The sequence below is a fragment of the Malaclemys terrapin genome, chromosome 1, assembly GCF_027887155.1.
Source record: "Malaclemys terrapin pileata isolate rMalTer1 chromosome 1, rMalTer1.hap1, whole genome shotgun sequence".
Classification (NCBI taxonomy): domain Eukaryota; kingdom Metazoa; phylum Chordata; order Testudines; family Emydidae; genus Malaclemys; species Malaclemys terrapin.
Genome location: NC_071505.1, coordinates 318826416 through 318848500, shown reverse-complemented (window position 1 = coordinate 318848500; position 22085 = coordinate 318826416). Strand labels below are relative to the sequence as shown.

At 42.6% G+C, this 22085-nt stretch overlaps 1 protein-coding gene across 3 annotated transcripts in view; it reads right to left on the bottom strand.

Moving 5' to 3' along the window:
- PDGFD (platelet derived growth factor D) overlaps positions 1–8636 on the bottom strand; it is a 180277-nt gene extending 171641 nt beyond the window's left edge. Inside the window, exon 1 of one of the 3 annotated variants that reach the window (XM_054015567.1) lies at positions 7937–8636. In XM_054015567.1, the coding sequence (XP_053871542.1) occupies positions 7937–8060 (124 nt within the window). In that variant the 5' untranslated portion in view covers positions 8061–8636. The remainder of the gene's footprint in view (positions 1–7936) is intronic. The other 2 variants (XM_054015568.1, XM_054015566.1) reach the window with 2 other exon arrangements.
- Between the last annotated feature and the right edge of the window lie 13449 nt (positions 8637–22085).

Here is a 22085-nt window from a genome sequence, read left to right as displayed (position 1 = left end):
CACAAGGTTCTGGAAGGTGGGAGATAGAGTTACAGAGCCTCCCTGGGCAGGAGATGAGATACTGCTGCCAGATAATAGCTACCTGCCTGTTTGCAGGGCATATGGGTTCCACTCAATTTATTAACACTGTGACATAGAGATTCTAGACCAGTGCAAGTAGTAAGAAGACTGCAGAAACTTTGTGCTCATTCATATGTGTTGAATGCAGCAAGTTCTCCCTGGGTTTCTGTGATAAGGTTTTAAACCCTTTTTTCTGACATGCTTAGAAGACAGTGAAATCATTCCTAACAATGATCATCCCTGCTGAGACGTCATGATTAAGCAGCTGTGTGAAAGATGTCTGCTTCCACAGAGAGCGGCTACAAATCTAAAGGCATCATCATCTGCCCAATCAGCTGTGCTAACATCACTTATTTGTTGTTTGCATACAACAATTCCATAACAGGTGTGCTGGAGCAAGTAATTTTCAAGTGATTTTTTTGTTGTAAACTTAAGGGCACAAATATCACACTATTCCCACTATTTATAATTATGAATATGTATTTACATCCTGACTACGTAACTAATCTGGGTTCAAAGTGGGGACCTGAATGGCTCCACACCTTATTCTCAATTTTATGGTAGGCCACATCAGATTAGAAAAAAACAAATGCAACTATTGGAAATTCAAGAACACGGAGAGAAACTTCCTGCCATTGATCCAGGAACAAAAGAATCACTCACAATCCACTCCATGTCTCTTTAAAATAAAAAGCAAATAGATATGGAGACATCAAAAACACAGGTTTCCTTAAGGCCTGGCTTGGAAACGTACTGTGCCCTAGCCTCCCTAGGGTCTGTAGGATATCCTGTGGATGGCACACACTCGGATTTTCATTGGAGGCAGAAGACCAACTGGGCACTTTGAACCCTCAATATTCTCCATTTTTGCAAATATTTGCATTCTCTGTTCATGGCTACCAGTGCTAAACCGTGCAATCACTAATTAAATGTAACTGTAATTTGAATATTCTAACATTCACCTAGAGTCAGACCTGCCCAACCGCTCCACAGAACTCACCAACCTTTTCTTTTATTGTATGTTACTTTGAGACAGATCCTGCTTCCATTGGAGCAAGGTCAAGGCTGTTGTTTTTTAAGCTTTTAATGGAGTTAGCATTTAATCAATAAGTTTTGTACAGTTCAACCTCATAACGACTAGGGACAGCAGGGTTGAAATGCCTTAGCAAAAGTCTATTCAGAACGCAAAGTGTGTCCTCCTGCACTATCCCCAGCATGCAGGACTCTCTGCCTGCCAACTGTTTGATGTTGGCCCTTGCAATGTGGGACAAAGATCAAAAATAAGGAACGAAACCAAAAATTGAGCACTCAAATACCATAGGAAGCTTGAAATCAGACAGGATTTATTCGCTACCAAAATACTAGAGCCAAACCATGCTCCCAAAGAAAGCATATTCACTCTGTCACTGTAAACAGGACATTTCTCTCGCTTTATAAACAGGAGATTGATTCATAACAAAAAGCTATTCCAACATTTCAGCCCAAAGAGCTTCATCAGGAAAAGGCAAGAGTATCTGAGCAATGTCCCTTCCTCGGAAAATTCTGTCACAACATGGGGGAATAAAGCTCTTATTTACACTCTGATCGCTAGATTTTAAGTAGTGGGATCTTTGTGTGATGCAATTTAACCGATCAACTTTACTTGTTTCTATGCCAAAATGTTAAGGGTTTTTTTTAAACACATAAGGTGTGAGATTCCTGACTTTATAGAGGACCAGCACAGAGCCAGTGCACCTCTTAAGTCCCACTTAAGATTTATTTAAATGATGTATAGGCCTCATGCGGGACCTTTGCTCAGAGTCTCACCTACAGCACAATGTACTCTACAGAAAAATATGGAGATAGATTTTAAATTCTTCCGTGGATGCACCTCTAAGTACTGTATTAGCAATTTCATTTGTTATGAATGGGAATTTTCTTGTACTCTGGTTTGCTGCAGTTATGTATAATGCATTTTGTATAGCTAATTCCACAATATGAAAATTCAGCATGATAAATACTCTACTGCACCTTTTGTACATATATTATTAGTGAAATGAAAATTCAATCCCTGAAGAGACTTTTTACTATATAAGTAATATGTATTTTTGCAGATTTGTTCCTTTTAGGTAAGGTTTATGTTTGGCCTGGTAAAAATGGGCCAGCAATACAATGTCCTGAATCTGTGTATTATTTCACTGCAAGATTACTTATCTTGGACTCTCTCTTTTACTGTAAATTACTTCTTATTTTAAACTAATATTATATTTTTTTCACAAAATAATGTTTTAAACATCAAAGTGCAGTCTCCATTTTAGCAACTTGCAACCTGGAAAGTTGTCAAGCAACTGCTTTAAAAAGAAATTTTACTTTCAACTCAAATACCTTAAGTTCCAGTGCCAACAAGAGCATAACCATGCAAACAGGATGACAACTGTTTTGAGTAGTTCAAAACAAATATTTGTCATACAATTCACTTTTCAACTAGAGCTTTCAAAAATGTTATTACAACTTTTTGCTGCTCTCTGAAAACACAGAACTGAAGTTTTGTTCTAACTTCAATACTATTTTTTATAAACCACCATAACACTTATTCTTACCCTTCCCGCTTCCCTCCTGCCTCGTTTACATGCTATAGAATATAAAAACGCAGGCATTGATCCTGCAAACATTTATACACAGGCTTAATTTCAAGCATGCAATTAGTTTCAGTAGACCAGATCCTCTGCTGGTGTATATTTTCATAGATTCATTGTCATAGATCCATAGTAGATCTGGCTCACTGGGTTCTTACATGCTGAAACATAAGTACATGAATGCCTTTTCAGGATCAGGGCCTTAATAATTCCCTATGATTTTCCCATTTACGTCTCTTCACAGGCCACTTACAAAACACTCTCCCAGGGCAGGATTTGGGCCAAAAAAGCCATCCTTTTAGAATTTAAAAACAACGAAGTTCAATTTCTATGAACTAAAAAAAACAACGAGCAGGTTTTCAAAGTCAGTTTTTAAGGTTATTACCAATATTACCATTCAATATGTTTCAACAGTTAGAAGTACTGTAATTCAGACACCATCTGGAAGGTCTCCAGTGGAAATGTCTTCCCACTATGTGCTATAAATCTATTTGAGAAAACACATTTGCAGGCTCCTTTGAGGAACTCCATCATATTGATTATTGCTGAGTCAGAGTTATGATTTCCCTGTAATTTCCCTTGTTCTTTAGTCCAAACAGTTCATTATGTAGGTAGAGACACCAGCAACTGACAGACAAGTTATACTTGAGTCTAATGTTTTATTATTATTACAGGTAATGGCTGGCTAGGGGGCGGGGCCTCAAGGGAAGAGGAGGAAAGGCAGGCCCTCATGGTGAGGGGGAGCTAAGGCCCACCTCAGCCCACCCCACCCAGAAGAGGCTGGCGCCACCCCTGAACCTCGGGCAGGCACAGAGCAGCGCTGCAGGGAAGCCAGGACAAATGCTGTCCTGGAGTCATTCAACTTGGGACCAGGACTTGAACTCTGAATTTTGGGACTGTCTTCTCTTCCTCTCTCTCTCTCCCCCCCCCCTCCTTCAGGATGGTTGGTCACCCTAAGTCCAGAGAAATAGCAACAATCTCGGAGCAAGCAACCTGTAGTTGCTAGACATATACATTACAAAGTAATAAATAGGTGTTAAGTATTATTATTTAGCACATTTCATCTTTAAATCCCTTTACAAAAAGTACACTACACCTGTAATAGGAGGGTGGTAATATCTGTACAATACAGATGGGGAAACTGAAGCAGAGAAGGTAAGGGCCCAGTCCTGAAAGCCCACCATATGTAAATCTCTATCTTCAATGGATTGTCTATGAAGAGTCTACTAACATGTTAAATAAATATCACCAAGTGCACTATAACTACTGTGGGCAACCCCAAACTACTGTAATTTTTTTTAATTAAATAAATAAAAATGATTTTTGCTAAACTGGGCAGATGAGTCATCAACACCTGTCCTTTCAAGAGGACAAAGGAATCACGTCACAAGGATGTGGCCTTTAAATAGGTCATTTATATTCTTAACATCCTCAGCAGGAAGCACTGTCTGGTTTGGATTGATAGTCATTCAACTTCCAAAAATGTTAAGTGCTGCCCTTCATCTATTGGTTTTTGTTCAAATCCACCTCAGACTTAGCTAAGCTTAATTTACACATATGCCGGCTTCTTTCAGGCTAAAAGAAGACACTCTGGAATCTTGCACTGTACCAAAGAGGTTTGCTTTGGTCAAAAGATACATTGAGTCTCCATATTATAACTATGCACTTTCAATATCACTAGTTCATTCTGCTTGAGTAATTGACAACTATAATCCAATCCAAAGGATGTGGGTTTGTGGGTTTTTTTGTTTGTTTGTTTTTAAATGAAAGCACAGGTTGTCAGTGTTCTGGCAACCTTCAATCTGGATTTTTTCACACATCAAAAGACCTGGATTCCTGTGTAGATTTCTCTAAGCCTACAACATCAAAATCACAATGGTCTACCCTGGACATTATATTGCCTTAGGTTTTGTCTGTGTGGTGTATTTTGAAAACCAGCATTGCAACATTTTTAACACCAATATAACCATGTGCTTCATAGTTATCACAGATCAAATTATTTGCAGAGAAAAATAAATAAATACTGCCCACCTTCAATTCAGCAGTGCAAGCCACCCATCAGTAATAGCACCACTTCAAACCAAAACAAGTTAAAAAACAAAACAGCACACAAAAGTATTTGTAGTGACCTATAGCAACCTACAGAGAGCCACCATGCTTGTCAGCTAATTGCATCCATTTGGAATGTAACTCATGTCCTCTGGCTTCATAAACAGGCCTTAGTCAACAAGCTCAGGCAATGATTCTGTTGATAAACATTTGAGTACAATCTCAAACCCATTAGTCACTTGCCTGCTTTTGGGGGGGGATGAGGGGGTACACAGCTGCCCCACCCCAGCAGCAGCACCAGGATGCATTGTGCCTTGTGGAAGAACAGCACATCCTGGAGCTTCCCAGAATATAGCGGCGCACAGCTGCAGTTACACTCTGTAAAAGACACAGCGTGAACTCCCCCTCTATGGACAACTCTACTGGCCATTCCCTTTTTACCGCAACTTATGTAGCTAACACCTGCAGGAGTACCAATGAGGAGCAGTCTGCAATTGTGTCTGGCTTTTGCGTGCGTGCACAAGGTTGAGAGAGATTCCTTGTGCTCCCCTCTCTCTCTCTCCCCCACCCCTGCACCTGTTCAGGGCTGGCCAATAGGGTACAATGGTAAACATGCAATTTCATATACATTCAGTGCTTTCAAAAAAGAGCCCACTCCACTCTCACTGAAGTCAATTAACAGACTCATTGACTTCAGTGGGAGCCAGCCTTAAAGGTACCAAGCTTGATCTTCAAGTCAAGTCATCCAAGTTGACAGGAAAGCAATTTCCTAATCATTTTACACATACTATTTTTTCCCCCCTTGGAAATTCCCAAGATGAGAAACAGTGGCAGTGCCAACCTATACAGGTTTTTTCCACTTGGGGAAAAATGATCTATTCTCAAGCTGATCATAAGCATGGGAGAAAACTAGCTTTATACCATCAGTCACTGAACTCCACCTATTGTCCATGTGAAAAGAGGATTATTTTAAGAGGTTTTAGGTAAATTATTTCAGGGAGTTCCCCTGAAGATGCTGTCTGGGGTATGAGTTGGATAAGTGAGCTGCCTTCTTAGCACAATTCAGTGATGGTTGGCCATTCTATACTTTTTAAGATGAGAAATGAGCAGCCAAAAAGAATATGAAGCTTAATAAAATGTTCAACAGTGAAATCATTGGGTGTGTGTCTTTATTATAAACACACTATTTTTAACACAAGGACATGTGAATGAGTGCATTAGATTTCAGGGATAGAAAGAGTTTCAGTTATATGCTTTTTTCCTCCTCCAGAACCCATTTGCCTAGCTGTACAGAAGAGGCCTAAACTAAATATTTCCCCAAATTAACTAAAACTTCACTTCACTTCACGACACAACAAAAAATAAAATCATATAAAAAAGCATGATCTTGGACAAATTAGAAAATGAATATTAAAGATCGGCCTATAAAGAATTCAGCCAACAGAAAGAGGTTGTCATCTTAACTTCTGTTTACTATTTTTTTTTTTTTTTTTTTTACACAAGAAAGAACTGTCTACCTGCATTCTTGGATTTCTATCAGCAAGAAGCTAGAATGGAATGTTTAAAAGCAGGACTTCATACTCAAAACTACATGAGAGGCAACAATCCGAATGACTGTGGCATCCCAGTCAAAAAACTAACTAACTTTCCCAAACCAGGAGATTTTGCCATTATTATCTTTTATTATGAACAAGCAGGGTTCACTAAATTCCCTTCAGTGGCGCACTCCTATGAACATTCATCACTAGATGACTCTAGAGTCACATGAGCACATTCAGAAGGGTCAGCTGCTTTTCTTGATAGATGTACATTATTCCCTTCAACCAGATCACTTTATGATCCGGAAGAAGGTACAGCTAGTTGGACAAGTGTGTCACTATGATACTGCGCACATATAGGGCGGGGCACATCTTCCAAGAGTTGTAAAGAACAGACTTCTGGAAAAAGCTGCTGCCACCATTCCCTGTTTGCACAAGTGGCCTCTAGAAAAAGAATGTGTAATCAGTGCCTGGGGCTGGAGACATAAAAAAGCAGCTAATTTGAAGGAATCCATTACAACAGGCGGGGGGGAGGTGGAAGGAGGAGACTACATAAGAAATGTCCCACAATGGGACACTTGATACAGCCCCACCTGTTCCCAAAACCTTTTAGAGATGCTACTGCCTTAAGGGCTTCCCGCAGCAAATAGCAGCTGTGGAGAGATGTGCCACAGCTGTTTGCAGCTGGAAACCCCTGAAGCAGCAGCAATAGCACTAGTTGTATTCACTGTTTGGGTTTCATTCGCTGCTTGTTGCATTCTCACTCCCTTATCTTCCTTGTCGCCCTCCTAAAGGAAAAAGTCACAGACATACACAACCTGGCTGTGGGAATCTCACCGGAGAGTCTATTAAACAGGGGCCTCTAGTACAGCTGCATGGTTCAAAAATAAACAAACCATCCAACAAGAAAATCTTAAAATCTAACTATTCAAGTCTTCTCATCAAAGTGTTTATAAAAATCAGACCTCCCCAAGACAGGGGTTTTGAAGGAGAGCCAGTCAGCTTTAGGCAGCTTATTGTCACTGAATCAGCTACCGCCATTGACACAAAAAGAAGCAAAAACTCAGACTATGATTATTGTCTGTCTTCAGCAGCACCCAATATAGGTTGGGTACTGTAGGCAGCAAAGAAGAGTTTACCCTACCCCTGAAAGTTTACAATCTAGAGACAAGTCAGAGGGTGCAACATACAAAACTAACAGTGCAGGTTCCATGAGCCAGTGAGCCCTTAGAAAGCCTCCTGAAGTTACACTGAGAAGTTTGCAGCGGTTCTTTTCTTTCCCTCAGTTACGCCTGGGCGTCCCGGGACACGAGGAATTACAGGTGATTACCAAATAATGCTGCAGTGGGAGCACCCCACTCAAACAGCATGGGGGAGAAGGGGAAGAGCAGATGGGACAACTCTCATCTCTTAGTCCAGCACCTCCACCTGGAGAGATGTTAGTTCTCTCTACCTAGGCAAGCTATGCATAGGGTTAGGCTCAGTAATGTACATTAAGCACTAGTAAGCTATCTAGTGCAATGCACTACTAGGTACAGCGTACAGAGAGGAGGGCTCCCAATAGGTGCACGTCTGAAAGCGAATGGGGCAGGTGATGGGGGGGGGGGGAGTTTCGCCACTGGGTTTGCATTAGTCCTGTAAATACTCGTGATAAGAAACAAGAGAGCGACTTACCATCTCGCCTGAGATTAGAGGATCGCAAGGCTTTTATAGATCCGCTCTGGGCAGTGGTGCCCTGACGGCTGCAAAAGTTTGCACAGACTACAACGTAGAGAAGGAGGCGGACGGACAGTTGCATTGGGATCCGCTGTGAGGGGGACCGTATCTGCCCAAAGAAACCCGGCTCCCTCCTCCAAGGAAGCCTCCCTCACCTCTTTCCCCCTATGGGGTGGGGTGGTTTTTTGGATGCTGAGTCAAAAGCCCCTGAGCTACTCTCCGAGTTGCCCCCAAACTTCCTGCATTGCTGAACTTTCTGCTCGGGATCGCTGCCTTCCGAGCTCGGCAGGTGATACGGCAAGGGGAAGGACAGGGCGAGCCCACACCCCACCAGCAGCGGCAGCAGCAGAGGCTGGCGAAGTGCCCCTAACTCGGCAGGAGATCACAAGGTGCCGCTGCTGCAGCTGGGCTCCGAGCAGGCGGGCTGGGCTGAGCCAAGCCCGGAGACACACACTGACCCCAGCCTTGGGGCTGCCTGTTCCTGCTGAAGTTGCTGCTCAGCGGTGGCGGCGGCGGCAGCTGGTGCCTACAGGCTCGGCAGCCCCCGGTGCAGCGCTGCAGGCGCGGGCAGCGCACAGCATGTCTGGAGGGAGCGGGCTCCTGCCGTGTCATTCGGGAGGAAGAACACGGCGGCGGCGGCTCCTCCAGGGGGAGGAAGGAGGCGGCTCTGGCCTTGGGGGCGGGAGGGGCAGTGACCGGGGAAAGGCAGCGTGGCGGGCCAGGCCGGGGGGTGGAGAGGTGGGGCCAGCTATGGCCGGAGAAGGAAGGCGGCGCCGGCCAGGGGGCGCCTGAGGGGATCAGGGTGGCGGCTCCAGCCAGCTAGTGCCTGCGGCTCACTGGGCCGTCTAGTGGCCAAGCTGGCCCCGCCTGGTCTCATGGCCATGGGGCAGGGTTCGAAGCCCCCCCAGCGTCCCCTGGTGGCCACAGAGAGCCCCTCACGCTGTGCCAAGGCGAGGGGTCAGGGCTAGGCGGCCACCCTCTGAGTGCCCATGGCAGCGTGCCTGAGGTGGAGCAGGGTTGGGAAGGTAGATAGTAACCCTTCTGCCAGTGCACCTGCCATAAGAAGGGCGGGGTCCTTATTTTAAGGGATTCGCCTCCGCTTTTTTTGTATCAAGCCCCCTACCCAGTAATCTGGCAACCTGTAAACGCTTGGCCTGACAAATCTGCACCCACTGGCAAGCAGAGAGGTTTAAACAAATGAACTTTGGGGGACAGGAGCGGAGAAAAGGGAAAGACCAGTGTGAAGTGGGACAAATATTTACAATTTAACACCTTCCACCATCGTTTACCTCAGGGTGCATAAGTCACAGTCCCAAACATTTGGACCCTGAATGGCTGTTAGTCTCTAAGGTGCCACAAGTACTCCTGTTCTTGATGCACTTCTGCCTCCCATCCTCCCACTCCCAGTTTGTGGGTTCCCAACTTTCTCACTCACAGCTTGTGGTTCCAAGAGTCCAGGAAAATCAGGGTTCCTGTTTCGTAGAACGAAGTTCTGGGGCTCTACCACCTATCTGCTATAGTGATTTCAACAAGTAGGACAGTGAGGCCTCACCTGAGTTGCTAGGCTGACATAGACTGTTGCTGTGAATTCCTCTGCTCTCATTCTGCTGCTCACCTGCTGGAAGCTATATCCTCTGGGTAAATCCACGTTCCTCTTTGCTTTGGGTGTTATGGCTGGACCCAACTGCTACGATGCTCTGCCTGCTGCTCAGGTGACTGGAACTGCTGCTGGTCTTTGACCTTTGTTTGCCACTGGCTAGACAACTGAAATCTCTGGTGAAGTCTGGTCACATAAAGCACTTACAGCTTTTTACTCAGCTCTCTCTGATGCAAGACAATCAGTAGTCTTAGAAACCCCTCAGAGTCCCTTCTACCCAAAGCACTTTTACCAGCACCAAGCCCCTTAGCTCTGGCCAGGACCTTTTACACCACCTTTAATTAATAATTAAGTATTTATTAATTAATGGAGATATCCTATCTCCTAGAACTGGAAGGGACCTTGAAAGGTCATCGAGTCCAGCCCCCTGCCTTCACTAGCAGGACCTTGGCAAACATCAGTTTTCATCAGGTGACCCCATACCCAGTCATTGTCCAGGCTTTGCCCAGGTGGGTTCCCAACAGGGTATGCTCAAAATTAAGTGTCCCAAATACAAAACTTTATCAAATTATCCCCCAATGTTCACAAACTACTGGCAGTTGATATTTTAAATGAGGTAGGTTTCAGAGTAACAGCCGTGTTAGTCTGTATCCGCAAAAAGAAGAACAGGAGTACTTGTGGCACCTTAGAGACTAACAAATTTATTAGAGCATAAGCTTTCGTGGACTACAGCCCACTTCATCGGATGCATATAGAATGGAACATATATTGAGGAGATATATGCATCCGAAGAAGTGGGCTGTAGTCCACGAAAGCTTATGCTCTAATAAATTTGTTAGTCTCTAAGGTGCCACAAGTACTCCTGTTCTTCTTTTTAAATGAGGTAGTGCCTCACTCAGTCAACTCCCCTTGCTCTCCAGCAGATGACATTAGAGAGCTCACTCAATTACAGTACCTCTATTCTCTCCTAGGCTTCAGGCCACAGAGCTTACAAGATGGTAAGTCAAGAACTCAAGCAATAAAAATACAGGGATAAAGCTGAAAACTCATCTTAAACTCCACCCCAGGTGCTTATGCCTTGAAATAGCTCTCTGTTTACATCATCGTCATCATCATCAAAGATTTGTCAATTAATTTAACACATATTATAAAACAAACAAGATTATTTATACAGTCCGTTACGATACAATACATACAATAGAATGTTCAGAATTGACTTGCTTTTTAAGTCATGCACAAACCAAGACAAGGATGTAGCAAGTCAATTCTTTTCAAGAATACTTAAAATAAATATTTTAAATCAGCCAGGTGTGGGGTTTTTTTGAGATCAGCTTTAAAATCGAGCACTTGAGAATGTTGTCTAGGGTTTTAGCTTTAAAATGATCTTATTTGTAGCTTTCGGATGCCTCAGAGTTGAAGAAGCTACTTTGTGCTGCAATTATTACTTGTATTACTGTAATACCTAAAGGCTGCCTGGTACAAACACACAGTAAGATATAGCCACCACCGAAAGTGCTTACAAATAGATAAAACAAACAGAGGATGTGAAGGAAAACCGAAGGCAAACAGACACACAGAGAGATGAAGTGACATGCCCAAGGTCACACAGCAGTTCAGTAGCATATTTGGGAATAGAGCCAGGTCTCCTATCTCCCACTCCTGTTGCCTATCCACTAGACCCATACTGCAGAGTGGATTTCACAGTTCCATACACATAACACATTGTTATACATAAGTTAACAAACTGGCACTAGTTAAATACTTTCCCTTTAAGCAGAATTTATGTTAATAGTGTGCTAATAACCTTGCACTATCTAACTAAATCAGTTTTGCGGGGGACAACCCAACAAGGCAGCCATATTGATTGAGTATGTTCCCATTAAGTAGAGTGTACAGTAAAAATATTTTTCATTTATCTAGCTCCTTCATACTGAAGCACTTTCTAAATTAAATGCTGAACAGCATTGGCCTCTGGACTGAAGGGTAAGAGCCAAACAGCATATTGAGCAAGAGTGAGAAAGAGAGTAATTTTACACAAATCAAGCCCTGTGTTTGCTTATAAAAATCACTGCAGACATTTTAATGACCACAAAGAAAAGGTCACCAGATTCTTTATTTGGAATTTAATGTATCTACCTTGATGATGAAGGACTGAGCCAACCCTTTCTAGAGTTGAGCCTATGGCTCCATGAAGAAATTAAACATTTCAAACCTGGTATGCCTCAAAATCATCCCCTCCAGCAGAACCTTAAAGCTGTATTGTTAATGCACACACCTTTTCTATCATTTTTTAAAAATCATCATATCTGCTGCAGATGCTTCTGACAAAAATTTCTCTTGTCTCTTCTTCTCATCTCATCTTTTATTATACACACACAAAAACACATTAAAGTTACAAAGTCCAGCATCAAAAGATAGGAGATGTTAGCATTAAGGTTGCTGCCACAACTTTAGTTCAGCCCCCTTGTGTATATGCATTTTGATACAGTTTTTAGTTACATGATCACATACTATATTTTCACAGGACTCCTGCCTCATTCAGTGCAGAGGATGGATAATCCTCACTTAATGAGCAGCTATTGCATATTTTGGTTTATCCTCATTTTTCAATATGTGGTGCCTGGCCTTATTTACTGCACACTATTCAAACCCTGTTCTCAAGACAGAGTTATTCATTTCCTCATGGGCTTTTGTATAGTACCCAACCACTTCACAAACATCAATTTATCTTCACAACACGCTGGTAGGTGAGGGGTATTATTATGTCTATTTTGTAGATAGGGAACTGAGGCAGAGAGTGATTAAGGTCAACAATTTCCATTAATTTTGGTTGCCCAATTTGAGACACCTAGGATCTGATTTTTCAGAGTACTTAGCATTATCTAGTATGTTATATGTCTCGTAAAGGAACCACTCAGTACAACAAAAATAACGCTTTACTGACAGGACTGCTGGCTGGGGGATTTGCTGATTTATCCACCTGCATCACATCAAAATGTGGGAATTCCTCTCACTGACAAACAGTTAGTATGGAGGGATGGAGTATGGCCCCATCCCCTATACACAGGGTAACCCAGTTAGCCCATGAGGACCTTACTACGGTATGTTTAAAGCACAGCTCTGATTTATTTCAATTGCAGCTGTGTGTGCTCAGCACTTCTGCAAATCAGAATCCAGTGTTTCTCAAGTCAGGTACCCAGAAATTGAGGGGGACACAATTACTGACCACCTGTGACAAGTTTGGTTTAAGTGACTTGCCCAACATCACATAGGAAGTTTGTGGCACATAGGCTTGAATCCGGTTTTCTAAGGCAGCACTGGATTGTTTTAACCAAGAGACTGCCCTTTCTCCTCCCGCAAGTCCCTGCCTCATTCACTTACACCTTCCAACTTCTGTAACCAGTGAAGAAGGCTCCTATGGACAACAACTTCCTTCACTACCCTACCCTGCTCCATTGCCAGAACAGGTCCATCCTGTGCACTAAATGAAGGGGTCTCCTGTGAGATCTCTATGAGCTGTCAGTCTCCTGTCAAGACTTCCTCAGGACCTGGAAGCTTGTCTTGGCAAATAGGCCTGTTGCAGCCGCTGAGGGGGAAAATTGCCTCCCTGAACCCCTGCTGCATAATCCATGCCTGATTGTGCAGGTGATGGCGGCCACCTCGGTGCCCCGAAGATTGGTCCTGGCTGACATCATCAGAGCTGGAGACCTCCTGGACTATGGTCTGAGGGATTGGGTGGACCCCATGGCACCTATTGCATATTTTGTTTTATGCTCATTTTTCAATATGTGGTGCCGGGCCTTATTTACTGCACACTATTCAAACCCTGCTCTCAAGACAGAGTTATTCGTTTCCTCATGGGCTTTTGTATATGGTTGCCCACACCATGCATTCACCATTGTGTGCACCAGGAAGTGAGGGCAACCTTGCCCCGCTTCTCTTTCTTCTCTCAAGTGGGTCCCTGCCATCAGGTCCCTGTACCGTGAGCCCCCTAACTACCTCCAATGCACCACCTAAATCAACTGCTCTGCAATGCACAACCTAAGTCTAGCCAGTCCATCTCTGAACCACGCCTCATCCACTTCCTCTCCCTCATGTCCTGCCTCAATACTAAGTGGTGGGACCTCTTGCCACTTCTTGAGGGTGGCGAACCCAAGTGGGCCACCCTATATCCCAACCAGGTCCCACAGCCTGCCAAGGATATCAGTTGGTGGCTGCTCCACAGAGCCTTGAGCATGGATGTGTTCACAGAGTTTCCTGACACTTGCCCATTCTGCAGTAACAGGGAAATCCTGATGCACATTATCTATAGTGCACCAGGCTGCAGCCCTTTTCGGCTCCTCCAAAACCTCTTGTTGAGGTTCTGGAGGCACTTTTCCCCTCAGTTGTTCATTTTTGCACACCCCATTGGTGGCTTCACAAAGTATGGAGACCTCCTCATCAACCACCTCTTGGTGCTGGCCAAGATGGGGAGATGCTCTGTGACTGTGGGACCTATTTCCTGTCCCTTGTTGCCTCGCATCTCCAAGCAGAGTTCCTCTGGGCAGCATTCAAGGCACCTTGGACTCATTCACAGAGCTCTGATGTTCTCTGCTTGGTGCTCCCATCTGGTACCAATTCTGACCCTTTGCTGGCCAAGATCCCTCATAGATCTTGTGCCAGCAAGTAATCAACCATAGCAGGTTACTGAGGAAGCTTTGTGTCACTGGAGGTTTCTAAGTACAGGTTGGACAAACACCGATCAGGGATGATCTAGGTATATTTAATCTGCCTCAGTACAGGGGGATGGATCAGATTACCTCTTGAGGTCCCTTCCAGACCCTATAATTCTATGATTTTATAGCAGAGCCTTGCTCAGCCACCCTACCCCTCCATCTCCCACGACACACCGAGACCTGCCCCTTCCCCACGTCTTACATTGGACAAAGCAGCTTCAGTGGAGGAGGCAGCAGAGTCAAGCACCAAAGCTGGTGTAGGATGCAGGAGAGCCGTCTCCTCCTACTTTATACCAATGGCGATTCCCTTTACACAGGAGGAATTTAGCAGAAGCAAACTGTGGCCATTTTAAGCTCCTTTTGCACTGTGCAAGTAGCACAAGTAGGTCTGGTGACTTGTCTAGGTAAGGCACTAGGGTCTAGTGTATTAGGAATTATCAGTCATGGGATAAGAGGGAAGTTCCTCTCATGGATCAGTAACGGGTTAAAAGATAGGAAAGGGAAGAAATAAACTGTGATGAGATTGAATTTATATTTTCAGTGGAAGAAGTCATGACTTAAAGGATTGAATCCCAGACATTTAAGTTAATTATTCACAATCAGATAAACTGTATATTATTTTAACAGGAGTCCCTTTGCTCTACTGCCCTTCTGCTGACCTGGATAGTCCCAGCATGACCACTGGCCACTCATTATAGCCCATATATGTAGAATTCATGATTAATGTATGTTGGAGTATCAAGTACTGCATTTATAGGCTACTTCAGACTAGTTTTAAGATACCCTATGTGCTCATTTTCCACTCCAAGAATGTGAAGCAGCGACTTGCTGATTTTACTCCAAAACCCTTATTTATTTAAATAGTGACGGAAGTGTCATTGGGCTTAGTAATGAGCAGAATGGATTCATGGACACACAGGTTTTTCTGCGGTTTTTGGTTAGTCTCCAGTATGCACTAGTCATTAAAAAATGCAAATCCAGATGTTAGACATGCATGGTTTGGTAAGAATATTTCACAGCTCAAGTAGGTTATTCTCTTGGGGAATTACACCATTATGTAGGTTTTCATGAATACTGTAATCCTCAAGTGGCAGTCTATTTGAGTTGCAGATCCAGATGTTTTCAATATGTACCATGCCCTCTTTCTTAGACACAAATCTATAAATGGCAATTTGAGAACCTGTATATTTCTCATAACAGTGTCAAACACAATTTATCAGGCTGCATTGCTCTTACCTTTTTGATCAACTCCATCCGTGATTTTACAATTCAAATGTCCTTATTTTTTTCATTTCCTTAGTTAACATTTCCCTTCATTTCCATTTAGCTGCTCTTAAGCTGTGTTATCTACATTTAGGTTTCAGAAGATAAGTATATTGCCTTTGCTGCAGTAATCTCCTTTAATTGATTTGGGATGTCCGCCAGTCTCTTCTAGTATTCTGTGCTGATATCTTTATATGACTGGCTTTCATCCAACTACTGTCATCCTTTGAATTCTCCTTATTCCTTTGCTCTTTTACTGCTGAGAGATGGCATTTTTAGCCTTTGAATGTTGCCCCTTCATCCCTCAAGTTTGTGCTGTAAACTGATAGGACAAGCCTTTCAAATATTCACATATCAATATTCAGCCTTTCTAATGTTTTCTCTCACTCTTTTCAGTTGAGATAGCTGTCACATTGCATTCATCTACTTAATAAGCTGAAATGTAAAGGTTTCATATATTTTACTCCCAGTTAGTACTTCAGTGAACTTTCTGCCATCTAAGACTTTCTTCTAGTGTCTTCAATGTTCTTTGTATTTTACTTTATATATTTTCCTCCGTTTGATTCATAAAAGAAAAGAATGTGATTTGCAATTGAAACATTGCACCCTCCTTATGTTTCCACCCAAGAAAGAGAAGCTTTCTGATTGCTGTAAAATGTGCTGTAACAAAGATGATTTATAATAGGGGTTTAATGTAGTTGCATTGTAGTTGGCTTTATACTAGACAGAGTTACATTTTTATCTTCATTATAAGGCTCTTAATGTATCTCACTCCTTTTTAGTTTACAGGACAAAAGCTGTCCTAGGCAACAGAAAATCCCTGAGTTGCCGCTTTACTTGATTGTATGTACAAGGTCCAACTCTCTCTTCATCTGTCACCTCTTGCAAGATGATTACTTCTCTAAAGAATCCATGAGAATTGGAAAAGTAATTGTTCTTTGCTACCCTGGTCTACAACATCAACAGTGATCTACTGAAAAAGAAGTATAGAATTCTATTACAATCACTTACCAAGACAAAGTCAGATATATTTAATTTCCTGTGTTTTTCCTGTCAATGCTTCCATTGACTTCAGTAAGCTTTATCAGGCCATTAGGCTGATTCAGACATCTATCCCTATGCAGCACAACACTTAGCCATTGCTTAAAGTCAGGCACATACTTAACTTGAAGTCAATGAGACTTAACCACAGGCTTAGAGTTAGGCACATGTTTAAATGCAGTGCTGAATCAGTGCAGACTTTAGCTAGTGAACAGGGGACTGCAAACAGGAGAATTTGAGAGGGGAAGAAGGAGATGACCCTGCTGAACGAACAAGGTGCGAGTACTAATCTTGGGGTTAGTGAATTTGTTTGGCTCTTTGGTTTTTGGCTGTCTGTGTTTTTCTTTCTCTTTCAGGTTATTTAAAGTGTCAGGGTCAGTTGGGATTGAGTGTTTGGGGACTGTTTGAGCCTTTGTTCCTGGGTCATCCTTGATCATCTTTGATCAGCCTCAATCAGTCTTATGATCACCCTCCCCCTGTGTGATTAATGAGGGGGTAGAGCTGACTTAAGAGAGAAGGCCTTAAAAGCCAGAGGGTATGGGTAAGTGCATTGCAAACACGAGCAGTGCTTTCTCCCTGTTATTAATAGTGAAGAAAATAATCACAAACCAAATATTACAAGTAATAATATAATACAATATGTATCTCTCTAAGATACTAATATAGATCCCATTACCATAGTACCTGAGCACCTCACAATATTTTTAATGTGTGTATCTCCACAATGTCTCTGCAATAGGAAAGTGCTAGTATCTCCATTCTACAGATGGGGAACCTGAGGCACAGGGTGACTAAACACCTTTCCCAAGATCACACAGGAAAATGGTAGCAAAGCAGGTCTCCCACATCCCAGGCGACTACCCTAACCACTGAACCATCCTTTCTGTAGTATCAGAATATTTAGCACCTATATAGCCCTGTACAGCATTATCTTACTCTACAAGCTTAGGAGGCAGGTTGGTGTTATTTATTCACCTTAATAGATATTTATTAGCCCTAAAGCCAAATGTTCCAGTGTGGATTTTAATCTTCTGCTTCAGTCATGGAGGGCCCAATCTCTGAAGTCCATCCGAATTAACCAGTGGCCCATTTGGCCACTCTGTCCTACAACCACTCACAACAAGTATTAATTAAAACAGGTTTATAAATCCTTGATTTAGCATTTTAAAAACAAAGTGGAAGGGAAAAGATGACCTGTTCACTACTACGTGTGACTGAAACCCTGAACAATCTCTAGTATTTGAAAGGCACCTACAAACCTGATATCTAAGCACTATTAGGTAGATTGAGTTCCAAAGGACAAGGGATAAATAGAAAGGCAGTACAGCTGGAGGGGAAAAGAGAAAGGGCAGATCAGCAGCATCAGAGCAAAGCAGATAAGTCAGCAGAAGAAGAAAGACAGAGAAAATAGCAAAACTCTGCTATAGGCTGAAATTCTACCCCAGCCTTCAGGTGACATTACAAATTACTTAACTTCTACTCTCATGGTAACAGTATTATTATGCACAACAGGTGAACATAATGCTGCTATGCATGATCTATTCTGTCCCCAGGGTATAGCTACCTAGTCTCATACGTTGGGTTTTTTTTCAGGTCCTCAGTACTGACTCTAGAATCTCAGGACTTCTGTTGATACCAGAGCAACCAGGGATACAGACACAATCAGCCATAGAGGTGCAGTTAAAAAGAATAAAGAGGGAAATGAACTAGCCTGTGGAACTAATTCCCATGAGATACAGTGGCCAAAAACTTCATGGGATTCAATACAAAAACAGGAGTTTTGGAAGAAATATAGACCCTCAGTCTTTGGAACATAGGTTCACCTCAGAATGATGGGGTAAGAAAGGGACTACCCCTTTGGGCAGGTTATTCCATAGTTCACAATATTCTTGCACCTTTCTCTCAAGCTGTTGGTACTGAGCATTGTCAGAGGCAGGATACTGGATTAGGTAGATCATTGGTCTAATTCAGAGTGGCAATTCCTCTTGTTAGATGTGGGTTCAGACAGGCTCCAAAGGATGTAGTGCTTCAGCTCCTGAAGCCCACTGCTGTCTCAGTGCACATAAATCAGGGGATAGTGTGTTTTCTTGATTTTTAAAAAAAACATGTTCCATTTTTTAAACAGAGACATACTTTCAGACCATCTCATCCAGAAAGGGAACAGAGCAGCCAAAAGGAAAACAATCTCAACTTTGCAGTTTCCCTTTGTAGGCGAGTATCCCCCAAACACCATTTCTGAAAGAAGAATTATCCCCAAAATCAAGGGCCTTAAAGAAGCCAAGATATTCACCCATCTGGTAATTTCTAGAATGTGTTAATATGAAACTATAAATATCTCTACCACCTTTTAATAGATTGGGAAACATGGAGCAAAATAATATGAGCTACACTGGTGGCACTGGGGTCTAGAAATCAGACTAGAAGTCAGGAGACCAGGAGTATGTTCCAATCCTAGTTCTGATACTGACTTGCGGCGTAACCTTGGGTAAATGACTTTGATCATGTCCACACTACAGACGTCTGACAGCCTAGCTAAGTCGGTCCGGGGTATGAAGAGGTGTGATCTTGACCGACATAGCTGTGCCAATAGAAGCCCCTAGTACAGATCCAGTTATACCCTGAAAAACTGCATCTTTACCAGAATAGCTTGTTTCACTAAGCATGGGGGGGGAATAAGCTGCATCCACACTAAGAGCATTTTGCTGGTATAGTACAGACATGCCCTTATCCTGTCTTGATGGTTACAGGATTTACATTTGGTTCATTTCTGAATTGGGCAAATAATGAACTTGCTTATGCCGGGCCAGGGGGTTTTAGATTTGCAGACATGCTTTCATGTTTAAAACAAAAGTAATTAAGAAATACTAAAAAGGGGACTTAGTTCCAACCATCACACACAATTTCTTCTAAAGGATGAGCTATATTGTCCTTTCTAGGGAAGAAACACAGAGAAAGGAACATCGTACATTGGAAAGACTACAAGATTTAACTTCAAATTTTCCCATCTGTACAGGCAGAGGAGCATTAATCATGGAGTTTGGCCATCTTTCAGAAGTGATTATTGATTTGCATGTCTTGATTTTTGGATGCCTAACTTATGGCATTTTAAAGGGGCCAGATTTTCAGAATTTGGGTGCTCAGCAAATCTAAGAATCAGGCCCCTTTAAAATATCAAGTAGGGCACCCAAGCATTGAGACAACCAAATTCATGAGTCACCTTTGAAAGTCTTGGGCATGGCGCATATTTAGACATCCTCGGACTCACACACAGGGATTCAATTCTGGGTGGTAGCCAAAGGGAATTTCTAGCCTTTTGAAGTCTACAATTATGAGTGCAATAAGACCCACTTCAACATAAGGGTTATTTTTTTCCCCAAGTCCCTTATCCAGTTCTGAAAGACAGAACTTCATCAGAGTTTGCCATCAGCACATTCACTACTAGTTGGAGCTCTTTCCTTCCAGATGTTAATCCATGATTACTAAAGTATTGATTTGATTCACAGAAGCCTTGACTCAGTTCAAGAATCATTATCTGCCATGTCAACCCAACAACAAAATGCTGACTTTCTGAAGAAAGATTCAGAATGTGGCAGGCCAAACAAATGACCTAGAAAATACCTCTGCTCATTTTTGAAATATTAATTACAAACTTCTCAATATTCCTATGAGGAAGGTAAGTATTATTATACTTACTTTACAGACTGATAAATGGTGGCTTGGAGACATTATGTGACTTGCTGAGCTCAGTGTGTCAACAGTAGTGTCAGGATAAAACCCAGGAGAGTCCTAATCCCAGTCCCTTTTCTCTAACCCTTTCTTTTTGTACTTTCTGTATTTCTTTTCATGTAGTAGTACCATACATTAAATTTTATGGTGTCTTGTGTATTTCCTGGGATTTCAGTTTTTTAGCTCCTCTAATGAAAGTCTCAACAGTCGAGATCCTAACACAGATTTGACCGTGTGGATTCCCATTCCTTCAAACATGAGTTGGATTTATCCCATGCTCATCCTGCTTCTCATTACATGTTTTCAATCTCATGCACATTTATCTGGTAATTGTTTTCCTTGCAGAATATGGAGCTGAAGTCTCCAGCTGGATGGGAGCCGGGAGATGTGCCAGAGGGAGAAGAAGAGTAGGAATGACCAAGTTCCACTTTGGTCACTCCTGAACAATGCTATGTTCACGGCATACATACAGGGAAGTTAGACAAAAATATAAATACTTTTGCTGGGAGGTTGCAGTGTAACACTACTTTCTTAGCATTCAGAACAACACCACACGAGAACCCCAAAACAGAGAGAGACGAAGCAGGTACTAATACTAAGTACTAAACACAGAGATGCACAACTCACCCCAACTTACTCTAGGCTGTCTGTCTACAAACTGACTCTGCCAGACCCTGATTGCATACTTCCCTACAGAGCCCCTGACCTGCAAGCAGAATCAGGAGAATGTAAAGTGATAGATAAGAACGGCCATACTGGGTCAGACCAAAGGTCCATCTAGCCCAGTATCTTGTCTCCCGACAGTGGCCAATGCCAGGTGTCCCAGGGGGAATGAACAGAACAGGTAATCATCAAGTGATCCATTCCCTGTCGCCCATTCCCAGCTTCTGTCAAAAAGAAGTTAGGGACACCATCCCTGCCCATCCTGATTAATAGCCATTGATGGATGTATCCTCCATGAGCTTATCTAGTTCTAGATCACAATTTCAGTACAGTCTTCAATACATCACAAATAGGAGTGGCTGTCTCAGGCCATTTATAACAATGTTCTTACAAATTACAAAAATAATTATATCAACCTCTTGGTATCGAATATATTTTAATGCTAATGGCACTATGAATTATATGCAATGCATGATAATTATTAATTTAATAAGAAACACAATTTTTAAAATCTCTTGGATAGGTGAGTAGTTGTCAGGTTCAGACCACAGCAGTGGAGAATTGGGACAAACCAGTGCTCTAGTCCTTTGTACCAGTGGACTGGTTGCACCACGTCTAATCACATCAAGGACATTAAAGTTGCTCCTGGACATAGTCTCTTTTACCCCTATGCTGCATGTACAGCAGCCACCAAAAGGTGGCAGGAAGTCTGTAGTGCCACTAACCCAGGTGTGGATCTTACAGCTGTTCTGTGGCACTCAGATACAGCATGCCTGAATCATGGTGAAGCAATTCATTTATGCTCTGATTCAGCAAGGTAGTTAAGCCTGCACCTAACTTTAAGCACGGGAGCAGTCCTGCTGAAATCAATGAGCCAACTCTGATGCTTAAAGTTAGGCAGGTACTTACGTGCCTTGCTGAATGAGGATCTTAAGGAGCTAGAGAGTTACACAAGGGATAAATGTGACTGAGGGCTCATCTACACTTCCCAGGGGATCAATGCTGCGGCAATTGATGCACCGGGGTCAATTTAGTGGGTCCAGTGAAGACCCATTAAATCGATCGCAGATTGCTCTCCAGTCAACTCCGGTACTCAACCGGA